Source organism: Eschscholzia californica, unplaced genomic scaffold (genome assembly GCF_041429995.1).
Source record: "Eschscholzia californica isolate CP2 unplaced genomic scaffold, dmEscCali1.0.p SCAF_5, whole genome shotgun sequence".
NCBI lineage: Eukaryota > Viridiplantae > Streptophyta > Magnoliopsida > Ranunculales > Papaveraceae > Eschscholzia > Eschscholzia californica.
In genome coordinates, this window is record NW_028238472.1 from 3,493,599 (window position 1) to 3,519,320 (window position 25,722).

Consider the following 25,722-nt stretch of genomic DNA (forward strand, 5'->3'; position numbering starts at 1 on the left):
ATTTGATTTTCTTTATATGCAAGATAGATTGCCATTGAACTGCATGTGTTCCATTGAGAAGATGATTTATAAGATTAATGTTATCACTTTCTATGATGATGGAAAGGTGGTTCATCTCTTTGGCCCATTCAATTCCCAAAAGGATGGCTTTGGCTTCACTTTCTTCACTGTTTCTCGCTCTGCTAGATTTAACTTGAGCTCCGATGAATATAGATTTATCATTGTGTGCAATCATGCTCATTCCCATATTAGAAGAAATATTAGTAAATGAGGCGTCAACGTTTATTTTTATCATATTATGAGGTGGGGGTTGCCATTTTTCATCAGTTGAAGCGTTTATATTTCTATCTTTATTACTAGGTTTTTTGTTTAAGTTCGGGTAGTTTTCTATCATTTTTATAATGTAATGCAACTCATTTATCTCGTGCTGAAAGCAGTGATCACACCTAACTTTCCATAGCACCCAAAGAACTGTAGATAGATGAATGTTACCTTTGGTGTAGCAAAGATTCCCATTATCTTCCCATGAGAAAATCCAGTCCGATACGGATGGGATATTCTCCGAGATGATGTCAAAATAGAACCAAATATTTTTAGCTAATGCACAGTGTAATAGGGCATGTTCTATAGATTCAGTAATGTTGCAATTAGGGCAATTATACTTGTTACCTATATATTTACCAATTCTGCCTCTCACTGGGAGAGCTTCATTGCAGACCTTCCAGATAAAGTTCTTGATTCTAGGGATGGTCGAGAGATTCCAAATGAACTTCCAGTTGCGCGTATTCGGGTTGATCGCTATGTTATTGTTGGTAATAAATTATATGATTGGCTGTTAGATCTTTAAGGTCGGCCGAAATCTTAAAATCCCTTAATCAGTTATCTCATATGATTTTATTTACTACCTATTTTATTTTTTGAAAGGATTTTATTTACTACCTATAATTCACATGTGGTGTCTCATGGAGTTAAAAAAAAAAAGGGAGATAGAGACCCTTTTAACCAAAAGTCAAAAGGATAGGTTCGTTATGATGCTTCTTATAATTCAAAATCTCTTAAGTATCTTTTGTGGTTCATGATAGCACAGGTACCCAGCTCGCAGGAGAGGCCAAAGTCTCCTCCAACAGATCAATAGATGAAAGCGAAAATGAAGCTGCTTTGATGAGAATTTTGTGGACAAGGAATCATGGAGTTTCTAAGTTCATTTTGGAAGGGGACTCACTCAATCTAAACAACTTTTTGATGGGAAACAAGAATCTACTCCACTGGACAACAAAGCATCTTTCCAAGGATATCAAACTCCAATCTTCATCCTTTGAGTCTTTAATTTTTGTTTATGTAAATAGAAAGTTAAATAGCAAAGCACATGATGTAAGAATTCTGACACTTCATACTTTACTTGCCTTCCTAACTGCTCTTCTTCCCATCATAGCAACTTTGTAACTAACTTTTCTTCTTAATGCTATGTTTGTTTAAAAAAAATAAAAATAAAAAAGTCATATGCTAAAATGGGCATTCAACCACTACATGTCTACATGTGGAGTTTGGGTTAGGAAAATAAATAAGGTGTTTCGATAGAGGCAATCCTTGTTATATTTGTCTATAGGCGTCCTGATTACTCTTTGATTTTTTATATTTGTCTATAGGCGTCCTGATTACTCTTTGATTTTTTGTCCTGTTTCATTTCAATTGTTTCCAATTATTTTATCAAAATCTTTAAATTTGTTTATGTTATGGTATCATTTAATAACAAGTATAAAAAAAATATTCCAAAAGATCTCAATTTTATATTTTAATCTTTCACGAAAAAGTGTTCCAAAATCTGTAACATTTCTTTTGATTAATCTTATTTTTTTAATTTAGTGTTTGAGAAGTTTCGAACTAATTAAATTCCTAAAAGTGTTTATAATCATTTTTAGTTTATTCCGAGTGATTTTTAAGTAGAAACATAATTTATCATATGTAAAAGATTACGAATGGTCTCGAACTCGTAGAAATCATAAAGATCTTGGTCTCGATACAATCCAATAGTATGCTTGCTCTCTTTTTGCTCTTTGACTGAACAACATGAAGGGAAAAAGATACTACATAGAACTTATTTCAGTCAAATCGAATTAACTCTACTTAATGACTCCAGTTTTTACAACACGAAAATGGACCGCCTATAGAAACCGCAAAAAAAAAAAGTACCAACATGTAGGAGTTTCATTAGATCCCATCTAAGGGCTATAACACAACATCATCTAAATCAAACGGATGAAATTAACACGATTGACGTGTCTTACTTGACATTTTTTTCCCCCACAAAGTTTGACAAGGAAGTTCTCAAGACCAATTTTTTGTCTTCAAAAAATCATATTCTAGATTTAAGAGCAGGACGTTTCCCATGACAAAAAACTGAATCATCTCAACGTCTAACGGAAACCAGGCACAGCAGAATCTCTCTCTTTCTCTCTGTAGAAAACAAAACCCAAAAGAGAATAAAGAGAAGAACAAAATCTGTGTGGGTATGAACGTTTGAGGCTCAAGCAAGAGCAGGAAGAGAGATTTTATACTACTTTTGGGTGTGAACCAAAAAAAAAAAATGATAAAATGGTTAAAACATCTTCAGATTTCATTTGGGACTTCATTTTTATGGCTTATTACCTTGGTTTATTTCACTCAGGTTTGCTTTTTCTCTTTCTTCTTTTATGTATTTTAATTGATTATTCTGTTAGAAGGATTTTGTTGATTTACGATATGGGTTTTGTGGATCTTGTAGTTTTGTTCATTGGGTTTTCATGATTTGTAGATTGAATGTTTTTTGTTCTCTTGGATCATGATTTTTTTTGTCTTTCAAATTTGGGTATTGGGTTCAGAAGATTAGTTTTACTTTTTAAATATGAGAATTGGATTTGATGGTATATGATGGGAAAGTACTACTTGTTGTGGTTTGTGGTTTGGATTAGGAAATTGAATTTAGAGGGTTTAGTTTTTTGTAGAATTTATAATTAATTGATTTGAAATCTTGGGTTGATGAGGATTTGATTTTTGGTTTCTAGGATTGGGTAAATTTTTCTTAGATTTGATGAATTCCCCAAGTATTAGGCTTTTAAATTGATTGTGGGTTCAATTAAAATAGTGAGGAAGAACATAGAAAGTTATGTTATATGTTAACTTACAAGTTCGAGAACGTGGAAGTTTCGTATTGAGTTTTATAGAAGGTTCATTGAAGATACAAAATGGCCTATACATGAATGTACGATTCCATAAGCTCGAATAGATGAAGATCCGTTTACAAATGCAACTTTGAAGCAAATATGTTTACAACTCATATTTGATTTTTTTTAGTTACCAAGTTTGTATAAAGCTCAGACAGTTTTAGGCCTTTCTATTTGGTTGTTTGGCGAATCATTTTACCATTTCTCAGTTAACCAATCCACTGTTTCGTGATATTTTGATATGCTAATGTCACCAAAATTTCAAATTATCGACATTTTAGACTCTTATATAGTTGAACTGTTCAAGTATCGTGTGATCTTGGTTTACCCATGATCAGTCAGATTATTTGATTTCAGAAGATATAAAAAGTTGAAGTTTTATGTAGAAGAAACTGATTTTAATTATATCGCGTCCTGTTCGTGTCTTCATTTTGATGCAGCTGTTTTTGCTTGATCGAATTGTTATATGTGAATGTAGGGTTTCAGATCCTTTGTATGGACAGCCGTTTCATACCAGCTGAAAGACAGGCTTCAGTTGTCCCCTTCGGCCTCCCAACTTGTTTTCTCAGTAGCATTTTTTCCATGGAGTATAAAACCAGTTTACGGGTAATTATTTTCCTTTACTCGTTGTGCTTGATTTTAATTTCCTGGCTTCGAACATGAGCAACACAACTTAGAAACTTACGAAATAAAGTGATAAATGAATTTGTTCAAAACGTAATGGTCCTAGTCGAAATGTAAAGAAACGTATCAATTGAATTATCCTTAATAGCACGGTCCATGTTATCTTTCTCTTTCTAGTCTATGTTTGGAGAGTTAAGGATCAGTTCTTTTAGTCCAGGCTTGTCAGTTATATTTTGTTCTGCGTTAGTTGCTAGGTCATATTGGTGAAAACTACGAACTAAAATTTATAACGCCAAATTCTCAATATTCGTATGTGGAAAAACTAAAAACAAAAACGATAGTTGTGGTCCACCTCCCTTGGTAACGAAAAGAAAGGTCTTCTTGTGCGGCACAAGGAAGAAGTGTGGAAATTGTACAAATGTATGTAATAAGGGAGGAGTTTGGCTATTGAAAGAGCATTTCCTTATGTATATTCACTTATATATATGATATATGGGAAAGTCTCACTTATGGATAACTCTAAATTCGAGCAAGATTAGAAAAGAATAATTTTCTTAAGTCGAGCATTTTGGCTTGTACCTACTTCAGAGTTTGTTCATAGCTTTCATTTTTTCCCTATATGTAAGAGCCTGAATGTTTTCTTCTGCAGAATCTTGTCTGATTGTATACCTATAAAAGGGAAGAAAAGGGTTCCATATCTAGTTATTGCAACAGTACTTTCTCTTTTCCCATGGCTAATTCTAGGCCTAAAGGCAACTCTAAGGAGTTCAAGTGGACCACTTATGATCTTATTAACAGTACAAAATCTAGGATCAGCCATGGCAGATGTTGTGGTTGATGCAATGATCGCTGAGGCAGTGCGAGATGAACGGTAATTGTATTTATCTCATTTAAGCCTTCAGGTACCTTTGGTTTGATTTGGAATCTTATCTGTTATATTACTATTTAAATTTATTAGGTCTGCATTTGCCGGAGATCTTCAATCAGTGTCGTGGTCAACGATGGCTTTGGGAGGAATATTTGGTAGTTTATTGGGAGGATATGCCTTAACCAACTTACCTATAGAAACAATTTTTCTTCTTTTCTCTGTCCTCCCAGCCATGCAATTGTTGTCGTGTGGGTTGGTGGAGGAGAATTCTTTGGGCAACAAAGCTTTGCCAGAGTTTGCCAATTTAAGAAGCTCGGATCAAGGTGATTTAGATAGTAGTGTTCGTGATAAAAAATTTACCCGAGAGGGGCGTTCAAGCAACAACACTTTGAGAAGGAAAAAGAGTCAAAAGAATATCAAAACGAAAACCACCACTACTTTTAAATCTGACACTCTTGCAAAGGATAGCTCCTTGATCAAGCAATGGTTCCACTCTTTGAAAGCAGCTTTCTATAGCTTGTGTCGGGCATTTAAGCAACCCATAATCCTCAGGTACATACAGAAGCAATTTCTTTACTTTCTATTCTTACTCCTTGGTTAACATATTATCTCCACGTTATTAAACTTGATAAGCTTCTAGTGGGAATTACCATTCCATTAATCATGTATGATTTCCTTTGCTATTAATCTAGTTTACGGAAGGGATGGTTAGAATTATTCTATGGGTTAGAGGGAGTCTGTTTTCATGCAACTTAATTGGCGGTGAGTGAAACCAGAGGTCGTGAAATTGTAGTCTGTTAGTGGTTAAATGATGCAGTATTTACCATTTCACATCTTGCTTGGGTTGTCTGGTTTTGGTCGCTGCATTTAGAAGTGAGTGAACCATTATATATCTTCTCTGGGAAAGACAAGTACGCAACAGTTTTCTCGACCATTCATGGGCCATGCCCATAGTCGATTGGATAATATTTTATCACTATTTCACTCGAATTTATTTTCACTGACGAAGTTTTCTATCTATTTCATCGTTCTAATCTACTTTGTTGTTTCGGGAAGGCCAGGCCAATGTCTTGGTTTTTCCTAGCACATGTCACAAATCCGAACCTTTCGACAGTTATGTTCTATTACCAGACTGAGTTCCTGCACTTGGATGCTTCCTTTTTGGGGACTGCACGTGTTGTCGGGTGGTTAGGTCTAATGTTCGGAACCTTCACGTACAATCGTTATTTCAAGCAAATGAAGTTAAGAAGAATTCTCATGTAAGTATTCACAAGCCTTTGCATTTTTCTATCTTGCCGATTGTAGTGGTTTTTGTTTTCTCTGATTTTACCTGCCTGAGTCTGACTTGCCTTGGTCAAGGGGACAACGATCATTTCAGAGTATTTTAGACAATTGGCCGTTAGTTCAGACTTATTTTATGTTTGATTCAAATGGACCCAAAATTAGCCTGGAAAAGCCATTCGACGAGTAGTTTAGATCTTGTATCAGATTTCAGATCTGAATTTGCAAAAAGAACCATCTATATGTACTTCATAGTCTGAATAATCTACCATGAGACGTGCTGAAAACTGTATTCTTGACTGCGGAAAACCAAAATGTAGGTGTGCACAGATTGGTCTTGCCACTTTGACCCTCTTGGACATAATCTTGGTATCTCGAACAAATGTGGCATTCGGTATATCGGATAAACTTATGGTTCTTTCTGGATCTGCACTTACTGATGCTATTAATCAACTCAAGTAAGTTCTTCCTGTTTCGTTACTCTCCCTTCTCTTTCTTGCCGATTAAATTGCTCAAACGGATCGAGGGTAAAACTTGACAACTGCAACATCTTCACACCCCTAAATGTTGTTTTGATTATGCAGGTTCATGCCATTCCTAATCCTTTCTGGGCAGCTCTGCCCACCTGGGATCGAAGGCACATTATTCGCTCTTTTCATGTCGATAAACAACCTCGGATCCACATTGGGATCGTTCGTAGGTGCGGGTCTGGCTTCGGTGCTGAATATATCGTCAGGCTCGTTCGACAATCTTCTATTGGGGATTACAATTCAAGTTATCTGCACTTTCATCCCAATTGGGTTCCTATTTTTGATACCCAAGGAAGTTACAGGAATAGCAACCTAGTTTATAAATTTTTTCTTCACACATGACAAAATTAAGAAGTATACTTATTTTTGAATCTTCAGAAGTCATTTTTCTGTATCAAACTTTCTGAAGCATCTCTTTTATAAAATTTGAATTTTGAGTTACATCTCTTTGGTGGAAACGTACGTAAGTATCTATTATGTTTCGAGTTCAATTTAAAGATATGAATTGACTCGATTAGATTTTGGACTGTTTGCTTTTGTTTAACTCGTGATGTCTGACTCGTCTAAATGACTTATTTGAGTATATCTCGACAACAATCTTTCTGACATACCTTGAATGAATGAATTTATGTGAGAAGTGAGAACTAAACCCTTCAAATTTTAGTACTTGGTGAGATGAAGAACTCCATTATCTGACTAAACATATAAAAAAGAAGTCAGAAGTTTGAATTTACAAGAAATAGAGAGTCGAAAAGGAAGTGGTTAGAAAGTAGGGGGGCAGAAAAAAAAATTCCAATTTTAAAAACTATATCAGAGCCAGGTTTCGATCCTGGGACCTGTGGGTTATGGGCCCACCACGCTTCCGCTGCGCCACTCTGATGTTCTTGTCAAACATCCAACTCAATCATAGTTATAGCTGTACTCTTGACAAATACAAATCAGACTCAAATGACCAAGGTTTACACAAACTATAGACTTAAGCGAGTCAGATTCAAACAATTAGAAAACAAGTCACACTAATCAGGTGGCACCGTGTGAGTCGAGCAGTCGGATCTGCCGGGTTCATTCTTTCCACTTTAACCTAACGATATATTCCGTAGTTTTACTTAATCAAACTGTTAAGAATTTGTTGCGGTTAGATTTCTTTCTCCGCTACACGTAACAGAGTTGTTTTTTCTTCTTTAGCGATTGACTCTTGCCTGTTGTTCTTGACATTGCTCATTGAAGCTTCAATGGATTCGACTTGAGAGTTATTTCAGACAGAAGAATATAAATGAATCATTTCAACCATGAACTTCGAAATAGAAAAACAAAGGTAGAGATGATATAAGAATTGATTTGGAAATACATGAACAAGAAGTCAACCCTCGGACAAAAAATGCTTGTTCCATTAGCGATATAAGTGTAACAGGAGTGTATATATAAAAACATTTATTTCACTTTTTATAGCCAAACAAGTAAACTTAAGTTTTTGAGTCGCAACTTTTCTATTCACAAGATTATATAGATTGTTATCTATATTAAAACATTCCAAAGACTTAAATAATGACATCTCATTATCAGAAAGACTACTTTCTATATCGGTAGCAAAGATCAGCAACAAATATATCTCATATCCCACATTGTCGATCTAGGTTCATGTTCGGCTTAGTCTTGGTGGGCTTCTTCTACAGGTGGGGCGGCAAACCTCACATTCGCGGGAGTTGCGACCACAACTGGATCATCGGCGAAGAACGACTTGATAAATGCAGGAGTTTTCAGTGGGCGTCGGCCAGTCATCCTAGGATAGACATCTTCGAGGAAGAAATATGCATGACCTGCTATCATTCCCTGAACATTGAAATTATTGAGCTTAGAACGGAAGTAGAAATGGTTCGACTTTCTAACAGGAGGTGAAGTATGTGTTTCACTTGGAGAAAGTTTTCTAGTGTTCGATTCTTTCCAGTTTTAGCAGTTAAAAGCATATGTAAATTACCATCGCTATAATTTCGTCAGACTACAACAAAAGAGTTTCCACTAACTGCGAGAAAAACTTACCAGTAGATCCCCCCAAGCACTGGTACCAACAAGTACAGAAAAACCAAGAAGCACCTGAAACAAAAGAAAATGACAACCAAGCCTCAGTTTTACGAGTTAGAAACTCTAAAATCGATAAGAACTCATAGGGATGAACTTGTTTTGCTTCCTCACTTACCCATGGTAAATAAGCTGATGTGAAAGTAAAAAGACCCAAGAAACTCATAGGGATAAACGGGTTCTGCTTGCTCCATACGTAAACCTGTACAAAAACGTCGAATAATGGGACTTACCCGATTAAGAGATAACCAATTAGAAAACAAGCAGTGGGAATACAATTACTAGTAACATACCATCATGAATGTTAACGAATTGCTGAGGAAGAAAATGTTTGCAAAAGATTCTGAAACATAAGGTATTATTCCGCCAACAAGAACAGTCACGGTTAAAACGGTAGCACCAAATATGAGCATATAAAGAAAATCAGCCGTTCTTCCTCTGAATGAGTTCTCTTCAAGAAGCTTGCAGTAACGACCAAGGAAGAACATGTGAAATAAGAAGTCCAAGTCTGTCAACATCCAAAAAGTACAACTTAAAGTTACACTTTTCTTGAGCATCGTGAGATTGTGAGATATAACCTTATTAAATACCTACATGATTACAAACTAAGATGCACATGATAAAAAAAAAGTAGGGATCAATAACGAGTGACTTCATAAGGTTTGCGCCTAAGGAGTAAGATAACAAACTGGAATTTGGTATATCAAGGACCGTCGGGCGGTGGGGGTATTTTATAACTTTAAATTTACCATCCTTAATTACTTTGTGTACCTCATTTAATATAAAAATAACTATCGACAACGGGACTTTGTTATTTTGCAAATAACCCGAATGTTGGAAGCTAACTATAGCCTGTGTGAAATTTAGGGAAGTTTAGAGAGAAGAGAGATTGAGTTTGAGAAGATGTGTTTTATTATTATGATCAAAATATCATTACAACCGAGTTTATATAGCTCGAGTAGAGAGAGAAAGAGTTGGAGGGAAAGTTTGTTATAACAAACTTTCTCTTCAGCTTAAAAGACGAAAATGTCCCTCGTTATGGGCACTACTTATTTAAGCCGAGTTTACACTCCCTTTACATCACGATTACACTCCCATTACATCGTCTCTCTCTATCAACTCTATCATCTCTATTACTCCCCCTCAATCTGAACAAGAGACATCAGATTGGATAAGAGAGAAGTATAGAGTGGGTTAGCCAAACCTTTGGTAAACACATCTGCAAGCTGTTTGGAAGAAGAAACATGATCAATCTTCAATATGCCTGAGGTCACAAGCTCTCGAATGAAGTGATAATCGATTTCAACATGTTTGGTGCGAGCATGGAAGACAGGATTAGCAGCTAAGTGCTTAGCACCCATATTATCACAAAGCAATAGGAAAGGATGAGTAATTGAGTATCCAAGTTCATCCATGACATAGAATATCCAAAGTAATTCAGAGGTAGCATTGGCCATTGCCTTATACTCAGCCTCTGTGCTCGATCGAGCCACAGTAGGTTGCTTTTTCGAAGACCAGGCAACCAATGTAGAACCAAGAAAAACTGCATACCCAGCAGTTGATCGACGAGAATCACCCAATCTGAATCACTATAGGCACAAAGTGATGACAAATTACCAGGCTTGATGATGATGCCAGAGCCAACAGTACCCTTTAGATACCTTAGGATGCGTTTTACCATCTGAAAATGAGAAGTTCGAGGAGCAGCCATGAATTGAGCCACATAATTGACCCCAAAAGCAATGTCAGGTCGAGTAGTTGTTAAGTATTGAAGGCCTCCCACAAGACTTCTATATAACAAAGGATCTTCAAGCAAATCACCATCAAGTGCAGACATCCTTTGACCACAAGGGACTGGAGTTGAGATAGGTTTACTCTCGAGTAAACCAGCCTTTTGTAAGAGCTCAAGAGTGTACTTAGTTTGTGTAAGTAGCAATCCACCAGTTGTCTTATCAGGATGAACTTCAATTCCCAAGAAGTAATGAAGTGATCCTAGGTCCTTCATAGAGAACTCCAAACTAAGTTGAGAAACCAGAGTATTGATGAGAGAAGAAGAAGACCCTGTAAGTATAATATCATCAACATAGAGGAGAAGAACCATTGTGTCAGCACCAACAGTATACACAAACATGGAGTGATCAGTGAGACTCTTTTGGAACCCATAATCAAGTAGAAAACCAGCAAACCTAGTGAACCAGGCCCTAGGTGCTTGCTTAAGACCATATAAACTTTTATGAAGAAGACACACATGATCCTTGAGCTTAGGATCAGAGAAACCAGGTGGTTGCTTCATATACACCTCTTCTTCTAAAATGCCATGAAGAAAGGCATTTGAAACATCTAATTGTTTTATTTCCCAAGAGTTTGAAACAGCTACAGTGAGAACAGCTCTAATTGTTGTAGCTTTCACCACAGGACTAAAAGTCTCTGTATAATCTAAGCCATCAACTTGATGAAAACCCTTAGCCACAAGCCTGGCTTTATACCTTTCCACAGACCCATCAGCCTTCAATTTTGTCTTAAAAACCCACTTACATCCCAACACATTCATAGAAGGAAGAACAGGAACAAGTGACCAAGTGTTATTTTTATGTAAAGCCTCTAATTCCTCATTCATTGCTTGACACCACTCAGGAGACTTAGAAGCCTGAGTATAAGAAGTGGGATCAATGGATTGGTGAAGAAGAGTAACATAAGCTTGTGGAAGTGGATGACATACTGTGTGATGTGATACAAATCCAGGAATAATTTTGGGTCTATGAATGCCAGCTCTTGCTCTTGTGGTCATATGATGAATAGGTGGAGGATCAAGAGGTGCAGAGACAGGAAGTGAAGAAGATGAACTTGATTCTCCACTTGTTGGGACAGAATTTTCAAAAGTAACAGCATTAGTAGTAGGCATAGAAGATAACTGTGGTACTGGAGAAATGCTTGAGGATGGGATAGGAAGTACAACCTGGGTTGAAGGTTCAGATGGAAGAGTACTTGAGGAAAGTAGGCTAAAGTCCTCAAAAGGGAAAGAACCTTCATCAAACACAACATGTCTAGAGATATAGAATTTGCCAGAATGAACATCAAGGCACCTATATCCTTTGTAAAGAGGACTGAATCCAAGGAAAGCACACCTCACTGACTTAGGACTGAGCTTGTCCTTTCTTATAGCTCCCAAATGAGGATAACAGGCTGAGCCAAATACTTTGATAGCAGAATAATCAGGAGCTTTGTCAAATAGAACCTCAAAAGGTGATTTCCCATCTAAAATTTTAGTAGGTAATCTGTTGATGATAAAAGAAGCATACTCAAAAGCATCAAACCAATACTCTTTTGGAATTGAAGCTTGAAAACACAAAGTATTTCCTATTTCTGTTATTTGTCTATTTCTTCTCTCAGCTTTTCCATTTTGCTGAGGAGTATATGGACAAGAAATTCTTAATGTAATGCCTGATTCATCAAGAAACTTCTTGAACTCTCCTTTTGTAAGTTCTGGAGCACCATCAGTTTGAAAAAGCTTGATTTTTGTAGATAACAAGTTTTCAGTAGTAAGTTTGAATCTCTTGAAGCAAGCTAAGCTGTCACTTTTGTATTTTAAAGGATAAAGCCACAAAAATCTGCTATAATCATCCAAGAATAGGATATAGTATCGAAAACCATTAGCTGATGCTATAGGAGCAGGTCCCCATATGTCACAATGGACTAAATGAAGAGGAGCTGAAGTCACACTAGAAGAAGACTCAAATGGCAGACATTTACTTTTACCCAAAAGACATGAATCACACAGCTTAGATGAGTCTTCAGATGTAAGCTGAATAAGATTCGACTTATGTAGAGTTTCAAGAACTCCATGAGCAGTGTGTCCCAATCTTTGATGCCACAAAGATGGAGAAGCTACTAAATTAGCTGATAAAGCCTCAATTTGGTTAATGGACCATGGTGTAAATTCAATAGGATAGAGATTGTTAACCATTGGTCCTTCTAGCAATGTAGATTGAGAAGCTAAGTCCTTGATATTATAACCCCAAGGAAAGAATTCTACTGAGCAATCATTGTCTTTTGTGAATTTTGAGATGGACAGTAGGTTCTTCCTAATACTTGGTACAAGTAAAATGTCATGAAGATCAAATTCTTGTGAGGCAGACATCATTTTGGAGCTACCAGTACTAGCAATACTAATGGTGTTACCACTACCAACCATTACTGATTCACTACCAAGGTAAGGAGTAGAGTGTGTAAGTACCTTTGAGTCATGTGTCATATGACTTGATGCTCCTGTGTCTGCTATCCAGGACTTTGAGTTAGATGAAGAAAGTATATCAGCAGTAAGACATTCTTCTGTTACAGCAATATGACACTCCTCTTGAGATGGATCAGAATCACCATCTATTTGAGGAGATTTTGAGGATTCTCCAATATGAAGTCCAGCAAATGAGGGTGAATCTGAAGGTCTAGAAGGAGGAGCATATCGAAATCTACATTTGCTAGCCTTATGACCCCATTTGTGACATATTCCACAAGGAATGCTAGAGAAATCAAAGTTCTCAGCTTTTTGGTTATGAAGTGGATGTTGTGTTTCAGATGTTTGAGGCTTTGTTTGAGAAAAGTTTCTAGGTTTAACTTGATTTGATGTCTGATTTCGATCTGAATTGTATCTAGTATAGCCTGGTTTTGAGTAATTTGACTTGTTTTGGTTATAATTGTTCTTTTGGCTATATGTGGATGGTTTATGATAATCTGTGTTCTTCACATAATAGGCAGATTGTTCATCAAACTTCTCTTGAGCAGATAGCCATTGCTCATGATGAAGAAGACGAGATCTAAGTTCAGGAAAGTTTATTCTAGTTGTTCTATTATCAATAGCAACTATGAATTGACTATAATCCTTTCCTAATCCAGCTAAAACGATTCTAATTATCTCCTTTTCAGAAATCTTATCATTAACAGCAATTAAAGAATCAGATAATGATTTGATTTTTCGTAAATACTCACTAATTGTAGCTGATCCTTTTCTCGTATTTTGAATCTCTCTTCGAAGAAGATCTTGCTTAGGTTCGAATTCTTCTGCATAAACAGTATTCAAATACTCCCAAATTTGTTGAGAAGTCTTCAATCCAAGCACATCTGAAGAAACCGATCTAGAAAAAGTAGCTTTTAGACATGATTTAACAAAGTTATCTTGCTTTCTCCAGATCTGATAGGCTGGATTTAGAATTTCTCTATCGTTTTCATAGATCGAAGCTTCTGGTTCAGTTACAGATCCATCGACATAGCCAATTAGATCATTACTGATCAAGATGGTTTCGAATTGATCTCTCCAAAGCAAAAAATTTGTTTCATCAAGCTTCTCTGCTATGAAATTTGTAACATTAAAGGACGGAAGATGATTTGAATTAGAAGATGAAGAAGGATTTGAGTGTGAGCTTGTTTCCTCCATTGTTAGGTCGAAGAAAACCCTAGAGCTCTGATACCATGTGAAATTTAGGGAAGTTTAGAGAGAAGAGAGATTGAGTTTGAGAAGATGTGTTTTATTATTATGATCAAAATATCATTACAACCGAGTTTATATAGCTCGAGTAGAGAGAGAAAGAGTTGGAGGGAAAGTTTGTTATAACAAACTTTCTCTTCAGCTTAAAAGACGAAAATGTCCCTCGTTATGGGCACTACTTATTTAAGCCGAGTTTACACTCCCTTTACATCACGATTACACTCCCATTACATCGTCTCTCTCTATCAACTCTATCATCTCTATTAGCCTGGGTAAGCCGATATTTGGTTCCACCAATCGGTCATTGCCTGATACAAAGTTTTTCTTGGGTTGGTTGAAAATCCTTATAATCAAGTATAACAAAACCTTTCTATGGTAATGCAAACTAACCATTTAGAGTGGTTAAAAGTAAATTAGCTTTCACTTTTTTTACATGGAATAACATCTACAAGCGTGGGATAATCTAAGGTCTATCCGTCTATCTTCTCCAATTCGTACTTCAGTACTTGTAACGTGCATTATCAGACGCGGACTTAAAGGGCCACGAAAGCATATTTGATGGAAATAGTTCGCTTAGCTCCTAGACTACTATGTACTACTATAAATTTTTGAATCTTCAGAATATTGTATCTCTGGACTACCATAACGATTTTTCACAACTAATATTCATATGTGAATCTTAAATTATCTTCATAATTCAACAAAGTCTATAATTACCCATTTTACGGAAGTACAAGAAATTGGTGACGAGCCGCCACAACTCATAATGCCGAATGATCAGTCTAGGATTCAAATACAAATGATAAGGCGAGATTATCTGCAACAATGAAACATTAAATCAGATAAACAGAAGAAATCATCACAACACCATTAAACCAAAAGGTAAAAAGTCTAAGGTACTTGAGGTCGGAATTGACTCGAGTCAATTATCAAAATGTCTGCTTTTGTATCTGACACCTCTGAATGGCTGATTCTCATTAAGTTTGGGTCAATTTCATTCAAATGTTTCAGATTGAGGCGAGTCAGATTCAAACAATAAGGGGGAAAAAAATAACACCACCTAAAATGAACATTAATAAAAGGGTTCATAAGTTTATAATGATTTTTATTGTGCTTGGAAGTTGAATCAGTATCAGCCCTAATTACACTAACCCATGATTCCTAACTTAAAAGGGTAAAATCCGAAATTCTTCATTCATAAATTAAAGGAACTAATTAAGTGAAGAGTAAAAACCCAAACCCTAATTTCCTGAAAAAGTGATCTAAACAATAAAAATAGAACCAATAATCAAAATACATGTGAGAAGGAGAAGAAATTAAACCTCGAGAGAGCATCCAATGGTGGTGATAATTGATGCAGTTAGGTAGGAACGAGTGATAATGGGCATCTGCTTGTACCATTCTTCAACTGCTTGAGCCATTCTCAAATTTTTCCCCAATCCCTAACCCAAACCCTAATTTCCCCCCAAAATATACAAGAGTCGAGCTGAATCTTAGAAAGCAGGAGAAGACTGTCTATTTCATTTTTGTTGCTTTTTTATGATTTGACCGTCACATATAATATATTAATCTGATGGTCACTATTTTTGACAACAATAATAAGCCAATCATGTATTAGGGATTTTACACGTAGGATTTTAGGTTCACTTACAAATCTTTATGATTGTGTTTTCAACCAAAATTAAAATGCAGAGAAGTTTTAAAGGGAGCAGGAGTAGTGTTATTACATGTCACCCGCTCCTTTTGATTGGTAAATCTAGTTTCACAATATTTGGTAAGGGACCAACCAAAATTAACGATGTGGTTCTAATTTTGTTTTACAATTTGATTTAAGTTTTACTGAATTCAACTCCAATGCTCTGCAGTTGATATCGGTAGAATTGAGCGGCAATTTATAACAAAATTCGGTCAGTGCCAACCAATTTGAGTTGTATATAGTAGAGGCAATATGATTCAAACAAAACACCGTATCAAACCCACCAAATTTGGAATTAGTGGATTTGATTCGAAATTTTGGAACAAAACTCGTCCAACATCTACTGATTTGAGATTCCTCTTGAGATACTTCTTGAGCATTTTACTTGTAAAATTCAAAAAAGAAACTTAATTGTCATATTATGTATCAAGTCCAAATTAAGATTCTCTTTTTCTAGATGAAACCTTGAGATTATCTGTTCAAAAGATATCTCCAATGCAACGCTCTACAACTTAAAAATTAATTAGGTGACATTTTATAGAGCAGACCCAATCCCATTAGGCAACTCAAAAAATCCGAATTAGTCTCGATATTAAAACATGATAACCTCGCTTTTAGGCTCCTAAATCCTCTAATATTTGTAGATAGCGTGACTCAGTTGATGAAAACCACGTGTTGACGGTCGTAAAGAGGATAATATCTGATAAGTGTGTATCATCTGAAATTAACAGATTTTATGCCATTTAACGATTCATGCATGAAAAGTAGATCGTTACCATGTACTACCCGTTGTTTTGTTCACGTTATTGCGGTAACTAAAAGAATTTTTTTTAGTTGTTCTCTCTGCTCTGAGCCTATGATAAACCTCATAGCGGCTCCACCTTCGCGTGTCCCGAGGCAGCACAGGGCTCAAGGTGGCGAACTGATTTCAGCATGCCTCCATTGGTATTATGAAACCCAAGACAGAGCTCTTACCAAAGCTGACTTAGTTTGGCTTGCGTCCAAGTTGGAGCAAGGTTTAAGGCAGTTGAGACTTGGGAGACTCATGTTATGGCTTAGGTGATCGGGCTCCATTAGATCTGCCTCCTTGGTGACTTCCACAAAGGTTGCTCTGTGAGTATTTCGGTTAATCTGTCAACTTATTGACTTGGTCAAAACTAACAAATATTTTGCTCGGCAATAGGTGACATAATATATCAAGGTAGGACATATAACTCCAACAATGGTAGATTTATGTTGCGTTTGTTTGTTTTTTTTATCTAAAATCCAAATTTGGTCTCAATTCAGATTTCAAACGTTTGTTTTTCAATTTAAGAAAATCTAAAATTTAGCTGCATTAGGTCGTGGTCTAATGAATGGGGTGAAAATAAGCCCACATATTTCATACTTCAAAACAAGTCTGAAACATATGGACAATTTCTGAAATGTGTCGACTGACACTTATACCCCGTATTACTTAGAAAATCTCATGTCTCATATTCAACCAGATGTAGTTAGTCTCGGTCGAGACGACCGAGAATCTTGGTCTCGGTCGAGACATCGAGCTAGGGTTTGGTCGAGAATCTTAGGTGTCTCGATCGAGACAAACTGAGACGAGACATCATCTTTTAATATTTTGGAACTTTTTGTTTGGAACTTAAAATTCAAATTTTATACTACTATTTATTACCTTCTTAACTACTTATTATATTTCCAATCAATATAACATAAGTAGCAATAATATTATTTAGATATTTTGAAGTTTTTTGCCTTATAAAAACTTCAAAAGTTCTGGTAGGTCAAGAATACAATATTTTCTTTTATTATGATAAGAATTTGTTTATTATGAACCATCCAAATTCTTATCATGATTTCTTTTATTATGATAATAAAAGTTCTTTTAAAGTTCTTTTATTATGAGGTAATAAAAGAATTCTTATCGTAATAAAAGTTCTCTCTCTTCTCTCTCTCTCTGAAAAAGAAAAACAAATTTTTATTTTTTTTTAGATTCTCTCCTCTCTCTCTCTAAACTCCGGCAAAGGGGGTTTCCCTTCCCCGGAGTAGGTCGAACTAGGTCGACTTCGACCTACTCCGGCGAAGGGAAACCCCCTTCACCGGAGTTGAGAGAGAGAGAGAGGAGAGAATCTAAAAAGAAATTTTTTATTTTTTTAGAGAGAGAGAGAGAAGAAAGAGAAAAAAAAAAGTTTGAGGGTCGCCGGCCGGAATTTAGCCGGCCGGCGACCCTGTCGGTGAAGACGATGATGTGGCTTGTTTTAACGAGGTGGCAGAGAGAGAAAACATGCTGGAGGGAGAGAGAAAAGAAATGGAAGAGAGAGAGTAACGGTGTTACAACGGAAGGGGGCCATATGGGTATTTCTCGTAAAGTAGGGGGCCAGGCGGGAAGCTGGTCACAAAGTTGGGGGCCATTAGGGAAATAACCCATAATTTTATGTTTTAAGTTCGAAAATTATGAGGTAATGAACAGTCAGATCATCAAACTTATTACTTAATACTTATTAGTTATACATGTTATCTTGAGGGAGATTTGTTGTTTGGACCCCCTTTCGTATAATGCACTTGCTGTTTGGACTCCCTTTTTCCTGAGTTGCACTTTGGACTCCCTTTTTAAAAAAAAAGTGTTAAATATAACATTTCAAAACCCATGACAGGAGAAAATACTATTTTACCCTCTAATTGACCCAATCCAACCTATGTAGTTAAGTCCACGAGTTAAAACCCACGAGCTAACCCGGTCCGTCTCGGTCTTGTTTCGATCTCGGCCTTCGGTCAGACCGAGACTAAGACCAACCACATAGATTCAACCATCACCACCACCACCACCACCACAAACCACCATACCACTACCAGAGACCCCACCATCATCTCAGACCCCACCACCACAACCACATACAACACCACCTGACCATCATCATAAACTAGAGTCAGACCACGAACACAACAACATACCACTACAGTCAACACCATACACACACCACGACCACCCCACACCATGACCACCACCAAGCACACACCACCACCAAGCACACACCACCACACACCATGACCACCACAAAGCACACACCATGACCACCACAAAGCACACACCACCACCATTGCTCATTCACGGTTGATCTCAAGATTTAATCTGCTATGAAGAAGGACTTGGTTCAAGCCACCAATGAATGACCAGAGAAGTGTGTCCATATGACATGGCTGGCAAAGTGAGTACAAAGTATAGACACTCTAGCCCCAGACGCACGTGCCTGAGTGGCGTGTCAGGGCCGTGCCAACATGAACCTCTCGGCTTTATATCGGCGTTTCACTTTCCCTATTCAAATAAAATCTCCAAACCTATTTGAGTGTTCAAAATCGAAAAAGAAGAACAAGACAGACAGAGCGAGAGAGATAGAGAGAGAGAGATTTCTCATTTCTAGAGAGAGAAAGTTACAATGGGTTACAAAGTGAAAGATCTACCACAAGACCCTGACGTTTCTTCTTCATCTTCTTCTTCTCTTAGCGATGCTTTACTCTTCACCACCATGAGTATTATAGGTTTACCAGTTGAAGTTCAGGTTAAAGATGGCTCTGTTTATTCAGGCATTTTTCATACAGCTTCAATTGAAAAAGATTACGGTGGGTATACATTATTACTAAAATCTACATTTTTCATTCCCCCCCCCCCCATTCTGATTTGTTTTAATTAGGTTGTTTCTCGAATTTTGATCTTGGAACCCTTATGTGGGTTTTTAATTTCAAGACCAATTCTACTGTGGGTATTCAATATTTTGAGGAATTATTGTGGTTTTGAATTTTGATCTTGAAACCCTTAAGTGGGTTTTTAATTTCAAGATGAATTCTAGTGTGGGTATTCATTATTTTGAGGAATTATTGTGGTTTTGATTTGATCGCATGAGATTAACAATACTTTGATCCCTTAATATTCTCTTCCTCTGTTTAGGGATTAATTAATAATTAATTGAATCTTGTTAAGATTTGTTTATGATAGAGGAAAGAGTTTGATTTTACTAGGGTTCTTTTCAGGCATTATTCTGAAGAAAGCTAGGATGATTAAGAAAGGGAAGCAAGATGTGAAATTGAACAATGGGTCTATTATAGATACACTTGTAGTACAGTCAAAGGATCTAGTCCAAGTAATTGCCAAGGTATTTTGTTAATAGCGCAGTTTTAATCCGTTTTCAATATAATTGAATTGTTAGTGTTGTTGTTTTGAACTTTTGATGATATATCGGTGTGAAAATTGATTTTGAATATAGGGAGTTATGCTTCCAGCTGAAGGAATCGGTGGCAATATAGTTCGTGAAGATGTTGAAGCAGCCAATGGACCTGTTCGGTCTTCGGGCTTGTCACAAAACGATCTGAAAGTAGTTAAATCTAGCAATGCTGCCCCATCGAAGAGAAGCCAGATTAGGTAACTGTTTTAGTGTAGAGAATCAAAATTGTTCATGTACATTTTAGTTTTAGTGCGTGCTTATCGATTGGTGTTTGAGCTCAAACACTTTATTTACCTACGTATTAGATATGACTGGCTATTTTGACTGAATGGAAGAAGATATTTGTAGCACTGATATAAAGTTCCAATGATGATATCTTAGCTATTTTCTGCTAAAATATAATGTGATCTCGTGTTTCTTTGAGTTTCTGCAAGGAATGTGTGATATGTTGAGATTTAGATATGTAGGTAGACTGTGAATTGCGTTATTGTTGTTGGTTGATGAACTTAATATTCTTATGGCTGTCGATTATGCTTCGTAACACTTGAAATGCCTCCTTATAACCACAGACATTCTGTCAAACTCTGGGATTGACTAGCATGATAGTTTGAGTAGCTAATTAACATCCTACAACCCCCATTGGTTCAGAGATTCTTCTTCTCATATCAAACCTCGTCTATTGGTACAGGAGTTCAAGTCAAAATAAAAACAAGAACAGTCATGGTCCGAAGATAGTTGTTGGCGAGGGACAAATCATCAGAGAAGCGGCAGCTAAACAAATGAGAAGCAGAGTGGAACTTGAAACCTGCAAAGCAAATGGTATATATTCTACTAAGGTGAGTAATGACATTCTGAAAGTGTTGACTTAGATGGCGTTCTTTATCTAATCTGGATCTGAAAACGATATGCTATTTATATGTATTTTACATGTGAGTCGATGCATATTTTTGTCTCTTCAGTAACATCAGATTAAATCAAGTGTACTCTCAATCTCGGACTAGGACGTATTTTATTGCTGAAAACTTGTGTAGTTGAGAAGGAAACTTGTTTTAAGATGTATGTCAGTTAGATAGATAGAATACAAAAACTCATCTTTAACATACAAAACTATTTCGGGTTTCAGATTAAAAAAAAAAACAAACACTTCGACTGAACGAGAAATGTATTTGTTTATTCCAATTTACATATCTTATTCTGGAAATATGTGACCCTTTCTTGCGTTTCGTTTGAGTGATTGCAGAAACAGGAAGCATCCACTGTACCATTAATTACAGTTGACGAGGGGTAAGAATCCACAAGATATATTGATTGGTTTTCAAACATTAATTTTCTGTTTTAAGTCATAGACAGTAATTTGTGGAGCCACTTATGGGTGGTTCTCAACCTCACTCTACTATGAGTTGCTACGTAGTTGTGTGGCATTCGGGAATAATCAGTTGTTCTATCAGTTTTTCACTTCATCCTTTTGGTCTTTTTTTGCTGTTAATGATTGTTCGAGCTCAGATTTCTGTTTGTCACCTGCTGACAGTCAGGTTGGGAAAGGCAAGTCTCAGTCAGAGAACAACCGATCTCGCCAGCAGTTCGGGGCTCGAAATGAAGAAACTGTATGTTGAATGAAATACAACTTTGAATAATTTATTTTAAGGGCCGTTGTTATTCGAATAAGAAGTCATATGGTCTGCTTCCGTTTGGATTATAACTAATAAAATATATTTCTTTTGTGCAGCTTCAAAATAAGGACTCTACTTCAGGTAATGCACATAATACCTTATTACACCTCACCTGGTCTGAACTTTGAGTCGTCTGACAGAAAAGAATGTCCTAGTTTTTGTTTTGAGTGTTCGCTTTTATTAGAAGAGAACAATATAAAAGAATGGTTACTTAGACTGTAAGGATCGTGCACGAATAGAGTATGGTCTGATAATAGGCAGTAGTTGAGAATTTGAGATTGTTATAAACAGCTGACCTTACCTAACTGATAACTTACATCTTTGAAGTATGTCCCGTAGTCTCTCCAATTATTTTGCTTGTTCATCATGCAAAACTGCGTATTCATATACTGTTCCATCAGCGAAGTATCCATATCTATGCCCATTTAGGTTCTAGGTTTCCACATGCGCATTTTTCTTTATTATCTTGGTACATTGAGTTCCTTGAAGTTGCTTTAGAAAGGTGGTTGATTTTTTTTGTGGCAGAAGCAATCCTTCCTCAGCCAGAATCCGTTGGTGAAAGGCACGTGGAAATATTCAGGCAGATGCCTTCAGATGGGAAATCATCGTCTCATCATGTTCCTGCACATCAAAGTCCAGGAGTCCATGACGGCGAGAGGCAAACTGTAGTAGACACTTTGTCAGATGTTCCAGAAGTTGCAGCTTCTTCTACTGCAGTTAACATAACTTCAGAATCACATTCTAATCAATGTCAGTCACCAAATATTTCTGTTGCTTCAACAGTTTCTGACTCAAGTACCAAGGTAAGCTAAAAGCCTAAAACACTTATGAAATATGATGCGAGTCATTAGTTTATAATCTATATCCATCTAGGTATGAGAAAATGCATCTTAAAATCTTCTATTTGGACTATAAGTCTTGTTACTTAGTGTTTGTATTTTTTTTAAAATGATAATTAACTAGACAATATCTGTATGACTGTATATTAAATTACTTGTATAACTTGTATAGGAGTTTAAGCTTAATCCAGGAGCAAAAACCTTTTCACCAATACTTGTACCTAGAACAGCAGCTCCTCCTCCTGCAGCAGCAGCAACAGTTACAAGCATGCCCTATATCCAGAATAGGCCCACTGTCGTAGCAGTACCTAATCCACAACCAGAACCAGGAGTCAACACTTTCACTCCTCAGCCTATAAAGATTGTTCATTACAATAATATGGTGGCTCTAAATGACGTCACTGGTTCGCACTATCCACAACCTGTAAGTAGTTGTACTTTCTTTGCTGTTTATTATATATATATATATATATATATATATATATATATATATATATACACACACATATATACACACTTGATTACCAAGTGCCTTTTTTTTGTGTCTCCATGTTCTTAGGAAACATATAGCCATTGTTACTGAAAGCTCCTTTCTTCAGTTTCATCGATTGTTAAATGCAATTGTACTAAGCTTTCTGTGATTTTCTTTCCTCGGATAGATTATTGGGCACGTGGATAGCAGGCTCCAGCACATGGATAGCAGGATCCAACCAGTTAGATATGCAGGCCACTATGCTCCTCTTCAAGCCGGACCAACATATGTTCACCCAAATCCTCAATCTGTGAGTAATAGGAGTATGCAATTTAAGTCCGGTCTTTATATCAAGGGTTTTACAGTGGCTTTCGATGCATTTCAGGATATTCTTTGGACAGTTAGAAGTATACATTGTTACAAAATTCTGAAACGCTTATTTAGTGACCATGGGTTTTCATTTTGTCATTCTACTTTTTCCTTGTGGGTCTCAGGTTACGGGTCACAGACTTGGACAGCTTGTTTATATGCATCCCGTTTCACATGTAAGACATTAAACCCTTGTATACTCTATGCACATCTGATTCTATATTTCCTCTTCAGTATAAAACTATAAAATGCATGAAGCTGATAACTGCATAACACAAGCTTGTCGCAATATATTTCCGATACTTTTCCCCAAGCCAGATATAGTGTTAGTAAATCACATTTGTTCTTAGTTATCCAGTAGATGACATATGTAGAACCAATATGAAGTTCTCTATGGAATGAAGATATCCCATTTTCGGTGGCAGCAGGGAATTTTATATCTTTCATTCTTATTTCACTAATCACAATGTCCATATTAAATTCCAGAGAAAGTTGATGGGATCCAATTGGTGATTTCGACTTGTTTAGACTAAGACCCGGCTTAATTGCCCCAACCAGGAAAGGGCTTGTTGAAATAAGTGGAGTGTTTCAGATCATACATCACTTGAAATTTACAGTGGCAGGTGAGGTAAAGACTGGCTCGAATAAAATAAACACTGCCTTGGTTCGTAAAGATCTCTTTTCTTACGCATAAACCCACATATGTGTATAGTTGGCGCCCTTTCTATAAGATGGAAATGTCAAGATGTCTGTGTTTGTCGATAGAGCCAGAGTTAGACATCACAAGACAAACTCACTCACTTAAATAATATTCAAGTAACTGTCTGGAAGCAAATCGGATCAGTGACTTCATTTCGTATATTTTTCGTAACATGGACATTTTTCGCCTCTGAAGAGTTAACGGCCACAAGATAATTCCCTTCAATGGTCACATTTTCCCTATCTCTCTCTCTCTCCTCTGTAGCTTTTGCTTGTAGCGTGATTCTTAGTTATTGAATGTTTAATTGGTTATTATATTTTGAAGGTTACTGACTGTTGTAATTATTGCTTAGGATGTCATTCAGACTGCAACAACCCCATCACCACATCCTCTGTTTGCTCACCCTCAAGCCCATTTTCCGAAGCAACAAGGTAATAAAACTAAAAATTATGATTTTAAGATTTTTGAAGCTGCAAATTATACTCATTTTGCAACATGTACAAATGTGCAACATTGATGTGATACATTCTATAGAAACGATGCTGCTTATTATTGGTAAACTTTATATTCATCTACCAACTGATGAATATAAACAAAAGTAGCAGATCAGAGTAACACAGTTACAAATTTGGAAGTTTAGCACGGGTCTTACTTATCAATTGTAATACTCGTTATTCCTTCATAATTATCAACAAGAGCATCCGCGTTTTGTCCTTTAGATTAATATTGTGGGTTCTTTCGAACGCCCCACTTCGTCGAAAAACGGGTGTGGTTGCTAGACTACCAGCCGTTCTTGTATCTTCGATATAACCATGATAGTCCAAGCTTCAATAAACTGTTTATTTTTATTCCGCAACCTAAATATGTAGGATTTTATTCATCTTCAATTTTGTAGGAATTGCAGCAGCAACATTAGCAGCAGGTCAGGGTATACAGGTATGTGCGACTCCGCCACCACCTTACATGGTGAACAACGGGCAGCAACCTTTTGCGTTACCTGTTCACGTCCCGTTATCTCAGCTTCAGTTCCCGCCAGGACGACCAATTCCAGTTCCTGTTCCAAATAGTCATTTTGTTAGTAAGTTCATTTGAGTATTTTCTCCTTAATTTGGACTTTTACGCCGAAATTTTGACCACAGTTTTTTAGTCTTTATGAGGGAAAAAAAGTACAATTGAAGTGTTCAATTTGTGAGAAATGAGATTTGTCACTGAAACTGTGTATGAGATGATCTTCTGGTATCAATTAGAGTATTGATTCTTGTATTTGAAAACTGAACTTTCTGCTACTCTTGCTTCAACTTATTTTATCTGTTCAGTCAGATAAAATGGTCAAGACTAAGGTTGTGTGTATGTTTTTTTCCTTATTGTTTAAATCAGACTTGTATGACTAGCCTGAATCTGAATCAAGGTTACCTGGTATGCGTACGTGGTACGGGTATCGGTACGCGGTACGCTTCGATATGAGTATCGGGTGCTTTAGGTGCATACTTCTTCGGACGCCATCTTCGATTGCAGTACGTTTTGGAATGTTTACCTAGACAATATATACCCTTTATGTTTATAGTAGATGAACATATCTTCAGACATATAGTCTTCGTAGAGTTTGCAATCTAACAAGTTAATTAAAACAATTCTTGTAGTTAACCACTCAACTAGTTGAGTTTATAGACTTTTATAAAGATTTTGGATGAATTAAGATTAAAAATT

The 25,722-nt window shown here is 36.5% G+C and overlaps 3 protein-coding genes and 1 non-coding gene across 5 annotated transcripts; 2 read left to right on the plus strand and 2 right to left on the minus strand.

Moving 5' to 3' along the window:
• Nucleotides 1-2,312: 2,312 nt before the first annotated feature.
• Nucleotides 2,313-6,944, plus strand: LOC147536331 (Major facilitator superfamily protein). Its single transcript, XM_086640838.1, has 7 exons — nt 2,313-2,665; nt 3,679-3,806; nt 4,474-4,695; nt 4,783-5,244; nt 5,754-5,951; nt 6,294-6,431; nt 6,558-6,944. Exons 1-7 carry the CDS (start codon nt 2,585-2,587, stop codon nt 6,817-6,819), a joined length of 1,491 nt encoding a protein of 496 aa, XP_086496964.1. The 5' UTR covers nt 2,313-2,584; the 3' UTR covers nt 6,820-6,944.
• A 367-nt stretch (nt 6,945-7,311) lies between these two features.
• TRNAM-CAU (transfer RNA methionine (anticodon CAU)) lies at nt 7,312-7,383 on the minus strand. Its single transcript has one exon. It is a non-coding gene; the product is annotated as a tRNA-Met (tRNA).
• Nucleotides 7,384-7,919: 536 nt separating this feature from the next.
• On the minus strand, nt 7,920-15,717 carry LOC147536333 (derlin-2.2-like). Its single transcript, XM_086640839.1, has 6 exons — nt 15,381-15,717; nt 14,776-14,875; nt 8,873-9,087; nt 8,698-8,781; nt 8,541-8,594; nt 7,920-8,333 (listed from the first exon to the last, which is right to left on the minus strand). The coding sequence occupies exons 1-6, from the start codon at nt 15,477-15,479 to the stop codon at nt 8,151-8,153; spliced, it is 735 nt and encodes a 244-aa protein (XP_086496965.1). The 5' UTR covers nt 15,480-15,717; the 3' UTR covers nt 7,920-8,150.
• Nucleotides 15,718-18,902: 3,185 nt separating this feature from the next.
• On the plus strand, nt 18,903-25,286 carry LOC147536334 (polyadenylate-binding protein interacting protein). Of its 2 annotated transcripts, none has more exons than XM_086640913.1 (13): nt 18,903-19,366; nt 19,775-19,896; nt 20,008-20,162; nt 20,654-20,801; nt 21,206-21,249; nt 21,494-21,569; nt 21,692-21,716; nt 22,161-22,438; nt 22,647-22,898; nt 23,134-23,256; nt 23,441-23,491; nt 24,368-24,446; nt 24,911-25,286. In XM_086640913.1, the coding sequence occupies exons 1-13, from the start codon at nt 19,183-19,185 to the stop codon at nt 25,105-25,107; spliced, it is 1,734 nt and encodes a 577-aa protein (XP_086497039.1). In that variant the 5' UTR covers nt 18,903-19,182; the 3' UTR covers nt 25,108-25,286. The 2 variants fall into 2 exon arrangements, with proteins under 2 accessions (XP_086497039.1, XP_086497040.1); XM_086640914.1 differs by having other exon boundaries at nt 19,050-19,366; nt 22,164-22,438.
• Nucleotides 25,287-25,722: the final 436 nt, after the last annotated feature.